At 42.9% G+C, this 19,834-nt stretch overlaps 1 protein-coding gene across 6 annotated transcripts in view; it reads left to right on the forward strand.

Annotated features, from left to right (window-relative positions):
* LOC117743626 (arginyl-tRNA--protein transferase 1) overlaps positions 1-19,834 on the forward strand; it is a 48,759-nt gene that overhangs the window by 13,363 nt on the left and 15,562 nt on the right. For 5 of the 6 annotated variants that reach the window (XM_034551261.1, XM_034551263.1, XM_034551258.1 and 2 more), the window contains 3 exons: positions 4,748-4,780; positions 10,416-10,597; positions 13,977-14,076. In XM_034551261.1, the coding sequence (XP_034407152.1) occupies positions 4,748-4,780; positions 10,416-10,597; positions 13,977-14,076 (315 nt within the window). The remainder of the gene's footprint in view (positions 1-4,747; positions 4,781-10,415; positions 10,598-13,976; positions 14,077-19,834) is intronic. The other variant, XM_034551262.1, reaches the window with a different exon arrangement.

Genomic DNA, 19,834 nt, shown 5'->3' on the forward strand with positions numbered 1-19,834 from the left:
CAAATTCTAGATTCATAAAGTTTGAACATTATTTTATAGTTCTCAGTAAATTGGACTATAACATTTTTTTTGAATATATATATATATATATATATATATATATATATATATATATATATATATATATATATATATATATATATATATATCTCTACACACACACACACACACACCTACAATTCTCCACCTTACATATGAATAAAAGAGGAGAAAAGTCTAGTCAGAATGCAGAACTGCTGGACATGCTCACTAACCTGAGAGGGCCTTTTGTCCCTCAGGGCTGGAAAAACAACCTCCTCCTCCTCCCTCCTGCTAGCAGGCCTCAGTAAATTACTTGAATTCTCCAGCTTGTAAAAGTAAGGTAATTAATAAATAATAAAAGCTGCCAGATTGGGCAGACTGTGGCAGATTCTTTCCTAGTGCCATAACACTAGCTCTATTAAAGGGAGTGTGTGTTTTTTTTGCGTGTGTTTGTGTGCACACTTTACCTTCAGGTTTATAACTGTACTGGGATGGGATAGGTTCAAGAACTATAAGAATAATTTTAAGAAGAAGAAAAAAGAAAAGAAAAAAGGTGTGGAGCAAACAACTCCGCTGTCTGTTTGGGTGCCAAACACTAAAGTTATTATTTTTATTGATGGACTTTCCAAGTTGTATACTGACTGCATGGTGTATAGTGTCAAAGCGCAGAGTGAATTAAGACTGGGTGTATTACTCCTGAAGAACATTCATCGTAATTCACCTTGTCATCTCCACAAGGAATGGTATACGCAGGACTCTAGATTGCAACCAGGGCTAAGCGATAATTGAATATGATAATTTATTGTCGTTCAATGGGATCACACCGTGAGGAAATGATGTATCAAGGTATATTCACGGCTTCCATCCTCCTGGAATCAGCCTCTGTAAAGGGCCTCTTCTGTTGTCTCCTTAATGCTAGAACTGAAGTTGCCATTCTGTCCCTTCTCCTTGGTTCATCTGCAGTTAACTTGCACAATCTAAAACAAACCTATCTTTACTATATTCCCCTTTGTTGGACTCACTGCTGTGGCAGCCAGTCCTGAGCCCACAGCAGTGAACACTGCTGATTATTTATTTTCTTGCCCGTCAAGCTCCAGGTTAACTCGCCTATTGTCTTCCCAGAAGCCCAGAGCCCCCCCATGGTCCTTAAAGACATTTGTAATTTATGAAGAGATGGAAAACACATTGTTGATGCGGTGATGGCAAATCTTGGTGCCATGCCGTTCTATGTCTGCTGCTGCTACCTAGGAAGTTGGGCCATTTAGTATTTGTTGAGGTATTTATTAATCCATTAAAGTATTATCTTGGGAAAGAATGTGGAATGCCGTCAGCCTGGCTCAGAACCGTGTGCGTGTGCGTGTGCGTGTGTGTGTGTGTGTCCGTGTCCTCTAGACGGTATGATGTCCTAGAGGGGACTGGCTTTGTTTGTTTAAGGATGTATGCATTTCCTGTCATACCATGACTGGAAGGGAGCCATGCAGACATTATTTCTTCCACAACCAATCAGGTTTCCTGACAGAGTTGAAGCACAAACGTGCAACTATTTAGACGCACAATACACACACTCGCACTCGCACTTAGTGGTCTTAACTGTTTTGCTGAGCCGTGACTGAGTTCCTGCACATGTGGCATTCATTTTGAAGAAAACAAATCCTGTTAAATCTGTATTTACTCTTCTTGATGGCCGGGACCTTAACCAAGACGCATGAAAAAAAAAAAACGAGAAGTATGGAATATGGAAAAAGCTGCGAAATGGCAATACAATTTGTCAGTAAAAATGGAAGAAATGATTGAGGAAAATAACTTTTGGCTTGGCTCAACGCTATTTGCAATATGGTTATGCACAGTGACGAGATATCCAATGAAACTTTATAAGCAACATACCTCTTATGGCTGAGTTTAAAGTATTTTGTTAGTATTTACTCATTGGTCTGTGTACTGCAGCTCCTCTGCAGCACACTGAAGTAAACAAAGAAAAGGGTTGTTTTTTTAAATTGTTTTTTTAATGTGATGGAGGTAATTCAGGCACATTGTCGCTGAAATAAGTACTGCTATTTGAGCGAAAGAGCGTAATGATGAGAGGTCTAAGTAGCAATTTGGTTTAAGCAGATGCATGTGTTTATATGTACTGTTTGTGTGTGAGTGAGTGAAGACACGACAGTGTGTGTGTGTGTGTGTACTTTTGGAAAGGGAGAGTTGGACAGGAAGTGATGGACTCCGTTCACAGGCATATGTGTCGAGAGAGAGAGGAAGATGAGGTTGTATTTACATGTGAGTTCCCCTGCCGTCTCAATGCCCCGGTGACAGTACCGACACGTGTGTGTGTGTTTGTTAATGAGTTATCTCTCTTTGATTGTTTGAGTGTCTGTGTCAGCCTGTTAGGGCTGTGTGGTCTGTTGCTTGTCTGTGGCTATAGAGGGGTCTGCCAGGCTCCAGGAGAGAGCGCGGCCCTGCCCAGCCAAGCAGTGGAAAGTTGCTCTGCTCTTTCCTCTTGGTATGATTACCCATTAACCCTCACAGTGAGTTCCTGGTAAAGGCGGAGGAGGAACAGAGGACTGCAACAAGCTATTTAGAACTTAACATGAGACACACATCCAAGTATTCATTTGCATACATTGACGGGCTGTGTAAACGCTCACACACACTTACTTGTCTAATGAAATAATGCGGTGTTTCACTACAAAGTAAATTGGAGATTTACCGTTCCACACACGCACAGCAGCCGGGGTCTTTCATTGCCTTTCAGAAATGATGTCATCTATTAACTGCAGCTGTTCTGTTGGTAAACCATTTTGTTTGCGAGGTTTAAACAAAAGTTTAATCTGTGCCCGACGGCAGTATTGCACATCGGGAGGTGCTGCTCTTGGTAATTTGTTAACTGGCAGAGTGCAGTAGTCACAAGTAGTTGAAGTTAGGAAAGGAAAATTATACTTTACTGGCATGGTTTACACAGGTGGGGAACTTGATAAGCATGTTTTTGCATGAGCAGAGATCATTATCAACTAAACAGATGGAGTCATGGCAAGCGTAAAATGTGCACATAATACTCCTGTTTATGTTTATACAATTTTAAATCCTTTTAAATGAAAGAATATGTATGTGTATAATTGCATTCAGTGAGTTACCAATATTTCACTGCATGTAAAGATTAGTACACATCTCCTCTGCTTCTCTGCATCCTGGGTTGAGGTTGAGGGTAAAGATGGCGTTCTGGCATCTTGTCAAAGTCTTCGGCACTGCGGGCTGCACCGTTTACGAGTCTTTTAACGCTCCCGACATCACCTTTACGCCAAAAAAGGTCATGCATTGTTTTTATTTGAGTTCTGTTGCTTTTAGGTTTGGCAAACTAGCTGCCTCTTCGCGTAATTCTGCGTAAGCCTGACATATTTTATAGAGTTGCTTATTTTCCTGACTGGAACTTCACTAATATGTTTGGATTTAGTCATTTTTATGACTGGAATCCAACTCAAGTGGGCGACTTTGAAAGGTAGTGAAAACTGTTTGCTTTGGGCCAAGGTGAAATAGAAATGACAGATGACAGTGCATCATTCTCGCACGCGCACACACACACACACACGCACACGCACACACAAAGACAAACGGAGGAACACACAGCCTTTTGGATGAGCTTGGGATTTTGAGTTGCACCTGAGCACGGAGCGAACCATGCCGTCAACAGGTTACTAGCTGCACTGCTGTAGAGCATGTTAGTTTTAATAAGGGAAAGACCGATATCCGTCCCAGTAAGGGGTTTTACAGAGCTGCAGCGTGTGCAGGATGAACTTGGATTCATCCATTTATTGACTGATGCTCCTTTTCCAAACACCAGCCGTCCTGATGGAAATGAAATCACGAGTAGCAGAGCCTAGAGTCTGGGTTTGAATGAGGAGAAACAAGACAAAAAACCCACAGTATTACCAGCAGCCAAACACAAGAGTGTGATTATTGTAATAACATAATTAATATGCCCTCCCTGCTTATTCATTCGCATCTCTAACACCTCTCTATCTTGTGTTTTATGATGCGTCGTTGCTATTTTAGACTGCTGTCCTGACAGTGGAGCCCAAGTTGAACATTTCTGCAAATGAAAAACGCAGCTGGAATTGTAGCATTTCTTCGTGAAATATGAACTTGAAGTTGTCGTGCGGCGCATGCGGGTGCGATAGATGGGGAAAACCAAAAAGCTGTCCATCACTGCTCCGCTGTGGCTGTGCTGGTTCTTGTTATAGATCGGATTTCGGGCCCGAGACATGGCAGCGTGCTCCGTTTGGTCTTCCAGTCCTGCAGGTCAGCTCGTCTGTAAACACACTGCTCTCAACCCCCGGCGCAAAAAAATAAATGAAAGAAGGAAGCGTAGGAAAAAAGTGTAGAGAATGGACAAAATATTTAATTGTTCCAAGGACATAAAGTCACCCAGGAATTAATGTCACGTGCATTTTTCAGCGTGTTTCGAGAGAGGCTGTTTTGACTGCAGCGCTGATAATTTAAGTTGTCACAATGTCTTCCCTGGATTGTGAGCCTCAATTCATGGGCTAAATGTTTTCATTTGTTTAAATACAGTGGAGTGAGGGGAAAAAAAGTGAAGGATAAACTATATAGGAAAGCAATGGCGATGTGTATGGTTTTCATTTAAGCTCTTTCAAAAGCGCTGGTGACCTAGAGTATTAACTGTTTTTCTCTCTGCCTCCTCCGCCCCCCCAAATCCCCCTTCTTCCTCCCTCCACAGTTCCGGAGGTTTCTCTGTGATTCACCACTAGAGGTATGTATTTCCTTTGGCCTGTTGACAGTTTAATAAAAAAAAACATTTACATTTTCTTTTTTAAATGGCTCTATTCATCCGTATGTGTTACCTATAATGATTTAACGGCAAAGAAGTTCGTCATCAAACACTCATAAGAAGGCTTACATGTACACTGGTCCCCCTCGTCCAGCACATACCTACCCAAACACCTTTGCGCTCTCTCTCTCTCTCTCTCTCTCTTTCTCTCTCTTTTTAATCTCCCTCCTTAAGGGATTCAGGAAGGTTTTTTTGTTTAATATCAGAGGGGTTTTAATTCAGGGGGTGCTGAGGGAGGAAAACGGTAAAATATGGTGTCCAGATTGTGTTGCAACAGTTTTGCACAAGGTCTTCGGATCAGTCCTTTCCTGTGGCCTCCACAGAAAGGGACTTCCCTCTGCTCTGCACTTCATGTGGTGTGGTACAGATTAAAGCATGCTTTGCAGTGTAGGCAGTTGTTGCCAATGCTGGAATAGCGGCTTGTCCTGCAGGATATTCCACCATTGAATTAGGCTATCACTGAAGTAATGTGCAAGGGCATCTGCATGTGTAAAGCCACTACTAGGATTTACTGGTGGCTTTACTAAGAATGAATAAAGAGCCAAGAGAAGGTGCAGAAGCCTAGTTTTCTCTGATGACCTCTTTAATTAAAATATTCTAAAGGCTTATTCTAGTTTTTTGCCTAATGATGGCAAAATGATACTGCCTATCCCAGCTTAAAATTAATACAACATTGCTTTAAGTCCATTGACTAATTCGATTTTTCAATGGTTATAATATGAAGGATATTGATGTCGTCTGGAAGAGGATTCACCGTTAAGCTGTGGTATTCTCTGTGGTCACTGAGGGAGATGTGCAGCCAGGCAGCACTGAGCACTTAGCAGGCCTGGTGAGCTGCAGCCTTCAGAAATACCAGTGGACCTGTTGGGTCACGACAATTACATTAGCAATTAGACCCAATATGGGCACTTATTACAGCCACTTTAATAGGATTGAGGTCCAGGAGCGCACACAAACCGACTGACACGCAGACACACAAACACAGTCACTTTGTGTTGCCCCGTGGGTTCTTCACTAATGAACATCATTAGTGTTTATAGGAAACAAGCGTTTATCACCTCGTCAAGGCTAGTGGCCAGTCACACTGAATTACACACACACACATGCACGCACGCACACACACATGCGCACCGTGGCATACTGTCTCACATAGGAGGCCGTCTCCGATCTTTTGGCCTGCTCTCGCCCAACATGTTATTTCTTTCTCTGACCCCTCCCCCCCTGTCTCTCTCCAAATGCTCTCCATTTCAGAGTGATTATGCGCTACCTCTGTGTGTCGGCCTACATCTGTCTCCAATCAGAGTGCTATTAAAATACACACACACACACACAGACACTCACCACATGGACCTGCATACTCTGTGGTTCATCAGCTCACATGTAAGCCGGTATTTATACAAATGTCTGCAAACGGAATACTTACATATCCAACTGCAGCTAACTAGGAGCCAGGTTGCCTTACTTGTGGCCGTCTGACTGAACGTCTGATTTGTGCGTTTTTGTTTCACTTAACCAAAATGTAAGCGGATTCGGGTTGAAACTCTGAGGTAATTAACATCAGCTGTCCCTGATTCCTTTGTTTAAAAAAATAAAATGAATTTACGCACACAAACAGACACGTAAACACATCTGTGCAGCCTGATAAACAGTTGCACATCATCAGTACCTGCAGACATGGTGAGCAGCAGGCCTGCAGGTTTCTATGTCTCTGCACTTGACCTTGGTGAGGTCTAAGTGGCATGTGTAGGAACTCTAGCTTTTATGGGCTGTGCGGAGTTCGTGCACTCATTCTGTTTCTATTTATTTTTCACAGCTTCCTAATGTGTCTAACCAAGGGGCAAACACTCATTAAAATGGGTGGTGACCAATTAGTCACCAAGTTTTCTTTTATGGCCACAGCTCTCAACCTCTGTCTCTCTCTCTCTTCTCTCTCTGTCTCTCTGTCTTTCTGCCTGTTTTGGTCTATTTCACTTTCCCTGAGAGATAAGTAAAGGAGAATTTTCATTATGTAAAGAAACAGATATACACATCAGCAGGGAATGCACCAGCTGACATACCATAGTAGTGAAGACACAGACCCCCCTCCCCCCTGTGCATGTTTCAGCTGTACAGTAAGCCAAAAGCAGAGGAGTCGACCAGCTGTATCTCCTGTAAAACAGAAGAACGGTTCTGCAAGTGACTTAAAGTAAATTTCCCTTTTCAATTAAATTATGTTTATTTTGTATAGCCCAATATCACAAATTACAAATTGGCCTCAGAGGGCTTTACAATCTGTACACATACGACATCCCTGTCCCAGGACCTCACATCGGATCAGGACAAACTCCCCAGAAATAACCTTTCACAAGGAAAAAAGGGAAGAAATCTTCAGGAGAGCAACAGAGGAGGATCCCTCTCCCCGGACAATGTATGAATGGAACTCCAATCCATGAAACAGAAGGAGGTAGAGAGGAGGAGGGGGGGGCGCATCAGCAGGGGCCATGGCAGGAGGTCGGCTCACCAGGCATCAGACACAGCCAGGTCCAATGGACCCTATGAGATGTGAAGTCACAAAAACTCCGGGGAGGAAGCAGAGTTAATAAGGTGCGATGGAGAGATGTAAATTCATCCATAAGTAGAGAGAGAAGATGAGATAGGTGCTCAGTGTATCCTAAAACATCCCCCAGCACCCTATAAGCCTATAGCAGCATATCTAGGGGCTGCTTTTGTCCTTTACAGCATGGAAGAAATGCATATGTTTGCACAAAATAGTTGACATGGTAAACCCTCATCCCCCACTGATTAGAGTCCAACCTAAACTGAATAGACACAATGTGTTATATATCCACAGCAATGACCCTCGCCACTTGAATTAAGAAACTACACTTGTTTTAGTGCGTCTTCAAAATAATACGTTTATTAACCACATTATATGATGAATGAATGCTAAATATAATAAACCAAGAAAAAAAAGAAAACTACAAATTAATAGGCAAGAAACTAAAGGAAACCATGCTCATACCAAATAGATTTGGTAATTCGCTATAGTTGTGAGGAAATGGAATAAACACAAAGCTATTTCCAAAATCTGTTCTTCGACTAATATATGTCACATTATCTTAGCAGAAGCCAAATCTTTGTTTGTTCTGTTAATGGGAAAACAATTATCCCAAAAAACTGCTTTGATCAGATGCTTTGTGGAGTTTCATCACATTGACTGAAACTCTGCATTCTCTGTCCAAATTGTGGGTTTCCATCAATGTGTTGCTCATAAAACACATACATGAATGTTTAAATGGCATCGGTGCACTGCAGAATCTAGCGAGGCCACACATTGTTCCACTGACTTTCAACCACATACAATAAATAATGTCCTTTTGAAGTGTAAAAAACATCATCAGTAGCAAGGAAGGGCATTTTCATTTCACCCACGAGACAATTAAAACCGGCATAGTCATTTAAAAAAATGGGATTGAAATTTGCCCTGTTTAATGTTTGGAGATGTTATCAATATTATGACATAATGTGGAAATGTTGCACTCAATTTGATTAAATAATCATACAAACGCGATACAATGTTTTTGTCAGCATTCAGTCAGTCAGTTATTATTTATACTACACATTATCCACAGTACAAATTGTCCACCATGTCGGACCGTCATTAGAGCCAGATCAGGGTTATATTTGGCTGGGATTTGCTAGAATAAGCAACTATACAGAAAGTGTCTGAAAGTCGGCGTCGTATACACTTGGTTCCCGTTTCTGACATTTCTCCACGGTTGAAAGAAACATGCTGCACACGGCTCACCGGGCTCTGCATTTAGGCCATGTGAGAGCGATTTGGGGCTGCAGGGGAAACTGGGTGGTTTGAAGTGTTCCAGAGCATGTTTAGATTGTTGTCACAGTGGCAAGGACACGACCATTAAGCTGTCGTCTGAGGTGACGCGCAGGTTAGTCAGACAAGATCGGCCTTGACCACGGTATGAACTCACAAACCAACATGCAAACTCAGATGGACATTGCTTCTTTTTGCACGCACATTCACAGCTATAATTGTGCTTAAGCATTTATACCTGAGGTGGAGTAAGAAGAACAAAACCTACCCTTGCTTACACATGCTGATCACCTCTCGCTCTTTCCCTTTTACTTACAACTTCTCAACTGACACAGAAGGGCCTCTGACAAAGCCTCCAGTGTTTCTGGTGGAACTGGTGCCAAGAAATAACAGGCGGCCTGCTTTCACAGACGGACAGTTCCCCCAACCTTCGGCACACACTCACAGCCACATAGAGTGCTTGCTCCAGATGTGGTGCCTGTCACCCTTCAATACCCCCACCTACCCCCCAAGTAACTGTTTAACTTAATTCTTCCCTCCTTTTTTATCTCATATATTGCCTCTGATGTGGAGAAGCATTTAGACAATTTAATCATCCCTTCCCACCCAACTACCCCCACAGAAACGCAAAGATAAATAGACTCTGGTCTATACTGTGTCAGACAGGCAATCAGACCTGAGTGTTCAAGAGGTCTGAGCTAGAGGGATATCATTTATTTTTTATTTTTACTACGAGCTCTACTGAAGAAAACCTTTTATGGTGGTGAGGAGGAATGTGGCACAGTCACCTCATTGGTGATGTTCAGCCCTGTGGTGTCACATAGCTGCAGTGTGTGTTTTTGTTTGGTCAAGTTTAATTTGATCAGAGTGTGGGCCCGGTGGCACGATGGATTAGCGAGCTAGCTCTCTGTGTTGTGATAACTAGCAGCGTCTGCGCTATTTAACTGAGTCCAGATGAATGTTGGTGAAGGAGAAGGATCCAGTTACTAGCACATTGAAGAAAGACACACACACACACACACCAATACCCCAGCTTGCTATGACTTTTAACCCTAACCCCGAGCCTCTAGTCTTAAGCCTCCGTGATAAAAGCTGTGAAGTGACTTGATTAAAAAAAACAGCATGTGGATCCCTGAGAAACACACTTAACTGTTTTATTAATGGGGTGAACTCAGGCACACGGGTGGACACCTCCACCCACATTCTTTCATGCCCATGGAGAGAGAGCAGACACAAACGTAGAGGAGAAAGCTTGGCAACACTCCACCACCGCCCGGTGAAATGGATTTTGCTCATGCAGGGTCTTTTATTAAAAAGGCCTCTCCTGGAGTGTTTCTGTGGCCAGCTCCACTCCCCAACTCCACCCAGCTCTCGCTCCACATTTGGGAGCCATTAGCGGGCTGAATGTGAGGCTACTGTACACCTCCACACATTATGTGTGAGGCCTGGTGGGGGAAAGCCTGGATTATGATACACCATCATACAGGTGTGTGTGTGTGTGTATAAGACAGTATACAAACAGACCTATTAAATCCCATATTCTCACTCCCCTGTGATTTATATATGTGATCATACAAACTATGAGACACCCAATATGACAGTTCTGACCCATGAGCGCCTTCTCTCAACGTTGTTTTGCTCCCCGTAGCTGTGTCTATGGTGTATGGTTGTAAGTCGCTTTGGATAAAACCGTCCACTAAATTAAATATAATGTGATGATGTTCTCTCTGTGCCCCTCTGCAGGCGGAACATTCTCCTGATGGGCCCGAGGTGGGCTATGGCTCCTTCCACCAGCAGTACTGGCTGGACGGACGCATCGTGGCGGTGGGGGTGATCGATATCCTGCCGACATGCGTGTCCTCTGTCTACTTTTACTACCACCCGGACTTCGCCTCGCTGTCTCTGGGCTCCTACTCTGCTCTCAGGTTGGTTGCCAGGTCTAAGCCCATCCGCATCATCCCCCTTTCTGTTATTTTGAAAGACCCTCTCATTGTTGTCGGAAAACATATTAGATGGTGGAGAGTATTGGTAGCGCCCATGGCATGTCAAGGATGCGTCCTCATGCTTCATAATATCCATATTTGTGTTGCTTCATGTCGCAGAGAGGATGCTGCAGTTTTTTTTCCTGATGGATATTAAACAAGAATTTGCTGCAGATTTCCTGTCAAATGTAACCCAGTTGTGCTCAATGCAGATTATGATGTAGAGGGCATTAAAGCTTTAGGAGTATCAGGATTATTTAAAGTCACTAAACTGTGTCTTAAAACGAATAGTGTAGTGATTCGATGTTGCTTTGCCTCTCGTTGGTGATCATTCTTTTGTTCTCGCTTTTATTCTCCCTCCCTTTTCAGCCCTCATTATTTGCCCTCCTTGCGACCTGCTCTCTCCCCGACTCTTGATCTTTTCGTCTCCTCCCAAATTTTTGTCTTCCCTTAGAACTGTATACTATAAGTGCCATAATACTGTAGGTTGGGAAATGTACCGCTTTCTTCACACTTGATTGGCCGGGGCAGTGCACCGTTTGTGGTTCAGCTGACGACAGCTCTCTCTGCCAAGATGAAACAAGAGATCACACACATACGCTACAGGCGCACATATCTGGCGTTTCCTGTAAAATGTAACCCAATAATGTGAGAATGGCTTTTTAAAATATTTCCGCACAGATGTGGGGGAACTGCGGGATCTCGTCTTCAAAAGTTGCCGCGTGCAGGTGTTCGTATGTGAGTTGCGAGCGGTCATTGGTGTGCGTGTAAACGCACACTAAGTCAAGCCTAGCAGTTCGGACAGACAGGCTCTGCTCGTATGGAGGGAACACCCTGGTCATCACTTACTAAGAGTAACACAGAGTGCTTGGTGTGTGTGGAGGAGGCCTCAGAGGAGGGAGCCAGCGGGACTAAAATCCCCCCGTTTGTTTACAGACACCAGAGCCCAAGCCTTTGATCAGGTCTGGACACTCCCTAGTCTGCTCGGCCTGGCTGACTCTGTCCAAAACGTACTGTTCAGAATGCATGTGCGCACACCCCACATACAACGAGTGCAAACATTTATAACATCGGACTATGTCTCTTCTCCACTGGATTGGAGCCTGGGCTGTTCTGCCATGTACAAGTGCACAATAGCAGTGGACCAGAATGTTCCTTTCAAATATGTTGGGCATATTAGAAATATATATGAGAAAACAGTCAAAGAGTTTGGATTATGTTACAGTTGTGGTTCAAGATAAGATGTTTGTTTCAAAAGTCCAAAAACAAGTACAGCACTGTGTATTTCGGTTGTCTGCACATTGGTATTTGTGTGATTCGGCAGTAGAGACAGAAGAGGGGGGTGTTGAGAAATTTCTTGCAGGAGTGTAGCTCCCTCTGCCACGGATCCGGAGGAGGAGGAGGAGGAGGAGGAGGAAAGAGGCATATAATGAGGTGCCTAAGGCGCTGTGTGTAGGCAACACAGCTGGTGTCCAACCTAGATCACTTTCTTATGGGGATGTACCGATTTTTTGGTGTTGCACCTGATCCTCATCCAAGTTCTTAAATATTCAGTAATTGCTGATACTGCACTCACTAAAGAAAAAAAATTACATATTAAAGTGGCAAAAGGCACATATAGGCTGCAGTGGGCCTACTTTAGAATAAGTAAAACTGCTTTGATTTTACAACTTTCCATTAAATGATTTATTTTTAAGTAATATGTTGTGTAGTGTTGAAAAGTTGTGCCTAGTTTGCATTTTAAGTTCAATCTTGATGGCAAACCACGCCAACATGTTGTGTCTTACACCTGCAATATGTAGCGGGTGCAAAGCAACATTTAGTTTCAACACAAAGGGGTTTTACATAAACAATAAAGGGCTGGATTTTGCAGATCGACTCGGGACATCCCTAGTTTATGTCCTAGTTAAATATATATATTTGTATATTTTTATATATATATATATATATATATATATATATATATATATATATATACACACACACACACACACACACACACACACACACACACACGTACATCCATACACCATCCATATGTGATTTCAGGTTAATTTCCACAGTTACATGAGCTTCCCATCACGTGTGTGTGTGTGCGCGCATCAGTATGAGGGAAGCTGTGCAGGAGCAGAGGGCTTGATAATTGGCTTGTGCTAGAGTGTCAGATGGCTGAAGAGGGGATAATGGCGGACTCAAGCTGCTGCCATGGGGGTGGGGGTGTGAAGGCCTCAAGTGAAGGGGGGTATGGGGTCCAGGGCTTTTTTGTGAATGGGCCCCTCATCTCTCTTGACCCCCCTCCCCCAATTCAGCCCTGCCGGGTGCTTTTGTGGAAAGGGGCTGGGAACCCAGGAACCTGGCAGCAAGCGGGTGACCTTCTAGCACCTCGCTCTAGCTGACTCTCCTCTCCCTCCCTTTCTCTTTCTTGACCCTCCTCTTTTATATTCTCCTCCTGCTCCCTCGCTCTCTCTGACGCTCCCCCTCCCTGGCTTGGCCTGCTTTGTCCCACATCTTATTTTTCAGTGCATCTATTTTATTTTAAGGCCTCTTTCGCTCTCTCTCTCTGTTAAGTAAGAAAGGGAGTTCTCCCCCTTTTTATTTAAGCGGGTGAAGCACAGAGGGTGGAAGGAAGAGTGAGACAAAAAGAGAGAAGAAAGCGGAGCTGGAATTTAGTTATGGAATACTGAAGGAAACAACAGAGGGAAAGGGGAAAATGGGCTTTTAGAAAAAGGATGCAATTAAGGAAGAAACTATTGGGGGAAAAAATAAAGCAGGCAAGACATTTACTGTATTTGAAGAAGCCATATAAATCTTCCAAGTTCTAAATCTTTATTTTACACGCTTTCTCCCTCCTTTTTCACCACCTTCTTTTCTGCTGGGGTGCTCAATAGCAATAAAGAGAAGGCAGTTGTTTTTGTGTAATGAAATGAGACCAAAAGCTGCCTTTTTTGAGTGTGGGTGTTTACTTCCTTCAGCTTCGGCACTGCTCTCGTCAGCGCTGCTCGCACCGGTTTTATTTCTTAATGGCCTCATTGATATGCTGCTGATATATAAACCAGATGATATACTTTTTAAGTTAGTGCACACTTCCTTTTAGATTGCAATATGAACCAATGTATTCTAAATTAATCTTCACATTGTCTGGCTTATTGTTCTCCTAACTGCTGATCATCTCTGTTTGCTTAGCGTACAAAGTCCTACTGCATGTGCATATGTTTGTTGCTCAAACAGTCTTTGGGAAGCAACAGCACTGAGCTGCGTGCCGTTTCTGAAAGCCTAAGCCTTTCCTCTCCGTAAAGGTGTGTCTGTGTGTTTCCTGCCACAGGGAGATCGCTTTCACCAGGCAGCTGCAGAAACAGTCCCCCAAGCTGTCCTACTACTACCTGGGCTTTTACATCCACTCCTGTCCCAAGATGCGCTATAAGGTATGCATCGTCTCACGTCGACGTATCCAATAACTTTCTCATGTTTTTCATCTTTTTATTTCAACAGCATCTCCATTTGCTGAAAAAGACTTTAAGATATTGCGATCAAAATATAGTGGTGGAAACCACATTCCCACATAATTTAGGGCATTTTTTCACATGGTATTATCCTAGTATTAGGGCAAAACTATATGGGGAAAAAATGTATTGTTTTTATTTGAGACCAATATTGCAATTGATGAGGAAGAAGTTCCTTATCTTCTAAATTATTCACTACACACAAGGAATACGTCATTCTATGGTATGGCCAACACAACATTAGACACAACAAATATCCTTCATCTACTCCCACTTGCACGTGTCACACAATGCGCAGCTTAGTGCCTTTGCACTTGTGGGCTCTTTCTGACCCTCTGATCAGTTAGATTGAGTAGCATTAATAAAACAAAACATTTCTTTGTAATTATTGCAGCTTTTATGATTTGAAAATTGCATTCTGATCATTGTAAAGGCTTTTATATTTTTTTTTATTAATCGTTCAGTCCCAACTGGTATTGTGTTTAATATTTCAGCCTTTTGGCAACACCGAGAGGATTGCTGCAACACTAGATGGTCCTTGTGCGAGTTACACTCCTGGCGGCGTGTATGTAATATCACATACATCATGCAAATTTTGGGTTTGATATAATATACTTCTGCCCCTAAAACATGATGGCAACCCTGCACCTTTTCTCTTATCTGTTAATGATAACCAGTTGCTCTATGTCTCACATTGTGATTTGCAAGCTTGTTTTGCGAGAGACAGATGTTTCTTTTGGTGATTCAAATGTTTCACACTGAGCCTCGCTTTCACAACGTGTCTCTGTATCTGCCCTTTACTGTAGGGGTGTCATGTGTAGAGGACAGACAATGAAGTGTAGTTGTTTCATGGGCCCATCAGATTGATGAGTCTGTGTCAGTCTCCAATGTTGATGATCCCTGTCCCATACTATTTACTTAACTAACTTATCTCTTTCTGTCCATCTCCTCCCTGAACTGGTCCTCGCCTCTCAGACCAGTGACAACGCGGTTTCTTCTGCTGATTACTTTTGCCTAATGTAGGTTTTCAGGCCATCTCTTTTTCTTCTTCTACTTTTGTTATAATAGCTGCCAAGGGACAGCAGGGAGCTTCTCTCTCTCATTTCCACACCTGCTCTTAATTTCTCTTAATGTATTGCAGTTTGAAATTCTGCTATCTTTCAAGTTTAGTGACACATATCAAGTGTACTTTTAAGGAGGAAAGAGTCCATTTAGGTGTGGCTTTACCTCAAAGAAAAACTTTAACAATGCGTTTGTAATCCAAACAGAAGATTCATGTGCAGTAAACCTCAAGACGGGAGGGATAAAAAGGAGACATTTAAGGGAGAGTGTGAGAGAGAAATAATAAAAGAAAACGGACAGATAGAGGGGAGGTACAAGCAGGAAAGAGAGGCTGCTGAAGACATTAAAGGTTGAGTGGAAAGCAACTGTAACTCAGTAGCAGGAGTATATATACATACATATACTCCTGAGTGTATATATATACATACATATATACAGTATATATGCATAGTTTTACACAAGTGCAGTTGATGTACTTTTACACAAAATTGCATAATGTACACGCATGCACATGCACACAGGAGCCACTAGTCATAGAATTTCACACAAAACACCCCTTAAAGATCTATAGCTTCAGAAAGATAGGGAAAGCAAGCAGCCTTTCCAAGTCCAGTGCTTTGGCCAAGGTTTCCCATTCATCCCATCTTTCTCTCATCCATCTACTAATTCATCACTTTCTCTGTCAATTCATTCAGATGTTCCCAGAGATTGTTCTTGTTCATGGGAGACTGATGGATTATGGCCAAGTGCCACATCTTCTTGTCCATTTACAACTTGTTTTGTTTTGTCCATTTTCTCAGTTTGCGATTCTGTGTATGGACTCTGTTTACGTGTCTGTGTGAAGAATCCTGATCACGCTGTTTGTCTGAGAAGGCTGTAACCACAGCGTCCAACCCCCCCCCCCCTCCGCTGGTATTTACTCCCCCAAACCCCCCATATCTGTTCTTGTGTGTTTGCCATTGCAGTGTCTGGTTCACAAACCTCCCCACTTCTTCCTATTTTACCCTTGTGGCGGAACACAGAACAAGGGTGAGAAGGTTGCCCAGTTCCCACCTTTGGGGCTCTCACACTCCCACAGAAACACACCCGCGCTCCAACACACCCTCGCCACATGCACAGTGTGTCTCGCTCCATTGTCTGATTTGCATATGAGCCCAAGTAGTTCATTAATGCACAGACCTACTGTGGAATTGTTCAAGCCGCTGAGATGGGGAGCCCCTAAACTCTGCTGTTATTGTGTTGGAGGTTCTCTGGTTTCTGGGTCTCAGTCCTGCTGCTTGCCTCCTTAAAGACCAAAACACCACCACTTGAACCCTACTGGACACCACTCAGACTCCTTAAACACCACTCCCTCTCTCCATTTTACCGACATACACCCTCCTTTTACCCGCTGCTGTCTATCAGGAAACTCACTCTACCCAACTTTTCACACCAATGTGGAAACATTTAATATACATTTCTGCCCTTTTAGCCTCCAATGCACGCTGCTGGTGCTTTTTACACCCACATTCTGAGCTTTTGGGAAATATTTAATAATATAAAGGAAATATTAAAAGTGCTGATATATAATTGTCAGCTTGTAAATGCTGCTAACATAATTCATTTAGAGGCTTACTCTCTGTCACCTCCATTTTATTACTATTTTTGTGTTTTAATGTGACCAGTTACCTAATGCAAGGCTTAACATGTATGTGTTTTGGTTGCAAAATAATAATTTGGTTGGATGGCTTAGTATTGCAGCCGTAGCATTCGTGTGAAGGTTATCAGGCATAGCTTTTATGACAAATCAGTGCTATAGTTTTGTGTGGAGTATGTAGCCAAGCTTTTCAAATTGGTCTACCCATTATCGGTATGGGACAGCATCAAGTAAGGATTACAAATAGCAGAAAGCAATATATTTGGATATTTATTGTCTTTTAAAAACAAAGCTTAAGATCACAATCTGATTATTTGAGTCATTAATCTGCATTAATGTGGTAGATATGCTGTGCATTTCAGTGGAAGCTTAGATTGGATCACTCAACTCAACATGCTGAGAGGAATACTAGAAACATCTTATCTATCTAAAACCATCTTTCTCCCAGTGGAATTTCACATTCAATTCAATTCAGTTTATTTTGTATAGCCCAATATCACAAATTACAAATTTGCCTCAGAGGGCTTTACAATCTGTACACATACGACATCCCTGTCCCAGGACCTCCCCAAAAATAACCTTTGACAGGGAAAAAAGGGAAGAAACCTTCAGGAGAGCAACAGAGGAGGATCCCTCTCCCCGGATGGACAGAAGCAATAGATGTCATGTGTACAGAATTAACAGCATTTACAAAGTTACATAAACATGAATATGACAATGTATGAGAGGCATGGTATTTCATACAGAACTCTCATTCCCTGGGGAGTAATAGAAGTGCATTGTTTATGTAACTGACACCACCAGCATAATAAGAAGGCTTTTTCATGGTGACTTTCAAAATTCAATTCAATTTATTTTGTATAGCCCAATATCACAAATTACAAATTTGCCTCAGAGGGCTTTACAATCTGTACAGTAAGCCACAAGCAGAGGAGTCGACCAGCTGTATCTCCTGTAAAACAGAAGAACGGTTCTGCAAGTGACTTAAAGTAAATTTCCCTATTCAATTCAGTTTATTTTGTATAGCCCAATATCACAAATTTGCCTCAGAGGGCTTTACAATCTGTACACATACGACATCCCTGTCCCAGGACCTCACATCGGATCAGGAAAAACTCCCCAAAAATAACCTTTCACAGGGAAAAAAGGGAAGAAACCTTCAGGAGAACAACATCCCTCTCCCCGGATGGACAGATGCAATAGATGTCATGTGTACAGAATGAACAGCATTACAGAGTTAAAGTGTTCAAAGACTTACTAGAGCATTTATAAAACTAGTAGTGAGGTAACTCTTGTTCTTAAGCCTCCACCTGAGCAGTTCTTTTGTCAGTGTTGTCCCCTTTTATGCTCCTGCTTCATGTGTGTCAGGGATTTTGGCTGCGTCAGGCTTCAGTCTCTGAATGGACTGACTCGTTTCTGTGTTTCTTTTTTAGAGTCTTCTTGAGTTTGGGGGGAACAAAATATTTTCCGCCAAGTCACATCTCTGCATGCCATGGGGAACAGCTCCATGTGTGATGGTTTAAAAGGTCTCAGTAGTGCCAAAGCCTGGACATGGTCCTGTAGAGCAGCCTTAAAGGGTCAGAGAAGACTTGGAGTCCAGCCAGGAGCAGAGGGCTGCCTGGCCAGTGTCAGACCCCCACCTTTGTTCTCAAAGCTAGGACGGAGCGTCCCACAGAGCCTTGCTGGTTTGGCTGCTGGGTTAAGGGGTAAACGTGACATCCTGCCCCTGGCTCCTGTCCCTGGTCCCTTGGCCCTCTGATGTTGAGCTGTAGAGAGCAGAAGGTGAAGCAGTTGGAGGCTAAATGAGACCAAAGGTCTTGGCCGTTCTGCCACTCTTTCTTTCCACTTCACTCTCATCTAAAGCTAGAAGTCATCTGAACGAACCGCTCTTGTGACTTCAGACAGTAACTGAGACTTTGTGTTGATAATAACCTAAAATGTCATGCAGCATACTTGTTTGGATGGATTGTGGTCAAATAGGAATAAACACTGAAAGGGTACTGCAGCATGGTGACGAGAGTGCTGTCACATTTCTTGAGGCTTCCTTAACAAAAAAAGCTAACAAAAAACTGTCACTTCACGCTCAGTAAAAATCTAGATGCAGCTATAGTTTATACATTTTCTTTCATCACCTGGGGTTCATGTTCTTGACATGGTCTGCCTGACCCATCACTTCAACTCGCACGGTTTTTCTCACCATGTTTTATTCCCTTGTCCTCCAATTACTTCAGCAGCTCGCAAAACGTACTCTGAGTCTCATTAGCTTTCATTTGATACATTTCCACTTTTCATTTTTGAACAGAGTTAAAGATCCATGTCACGCTGTAGTGATTTTCCATTTCTTTGCAGAGGTGTGTGTGTGTGTGTGTGTATATGTGCGCACTTGTTCGTGTCGGTTGTTTTTAAGGACTGAATAAGCAGACTTTGATGATAACAAACGAGGCGGTCACCTACTTGGCTTTACCGAGGTGCAGTACCTGGTTTTAACAGATCAAGCACTTTCAAGTGCGGCATACACGCACACACTCGCACACACTGGGACAGAATACCCAGTTTGTGAGGGAGTGAGAGCGTTGTATGAAGTGGCTCTTACTCTTGTTATTATTGTCCACAGAGAAAGAATGTCTCGTTCTGAGCCCAGGAAACCATTACATTTTCCACAGAGGGGAAGAAAGAAGGAGTGAGAAAAATAAGTGAAAGGAGGAGGACAGATGGAGGGAGAAAAAGAAAAAAGGAGTGACAAACTGTGTGCCAAATGAGAGAAGGAGGCCAGATGAAAAGGATTATTCGTTTCCCGGCGGTACTTCACTGACTTTTAAAGAGTCCTTTTTGCTGCAGCTGCACCTCCGTTCCCTTTCAAACCAGCTCCTCCTCGCTCACAAACAACAAACACCGTCAGAGAGGCGGTCAGTTCTCTAGCAACAGCCAGCCATTTACCACATGGCTTAAGAGTTCAGTGGACCTGAAACGAATCCATCCAGG

Source organism: Cyclopterus lumpus, chromosome 15, assembly GCF_009769545.1.
Source record: "Cyclopterus lumpus isolate fCycLum1 chromosome 15, fCycLum1.pri, whole genome shotgun sequence".
Classification (NCBI taxonomy): Eukaryota; Metazoa; Chordata; class Actinopteri; order Perciformes; family Cyclopteridae; genus Cyclopterus; species Cyclopterus lumpus.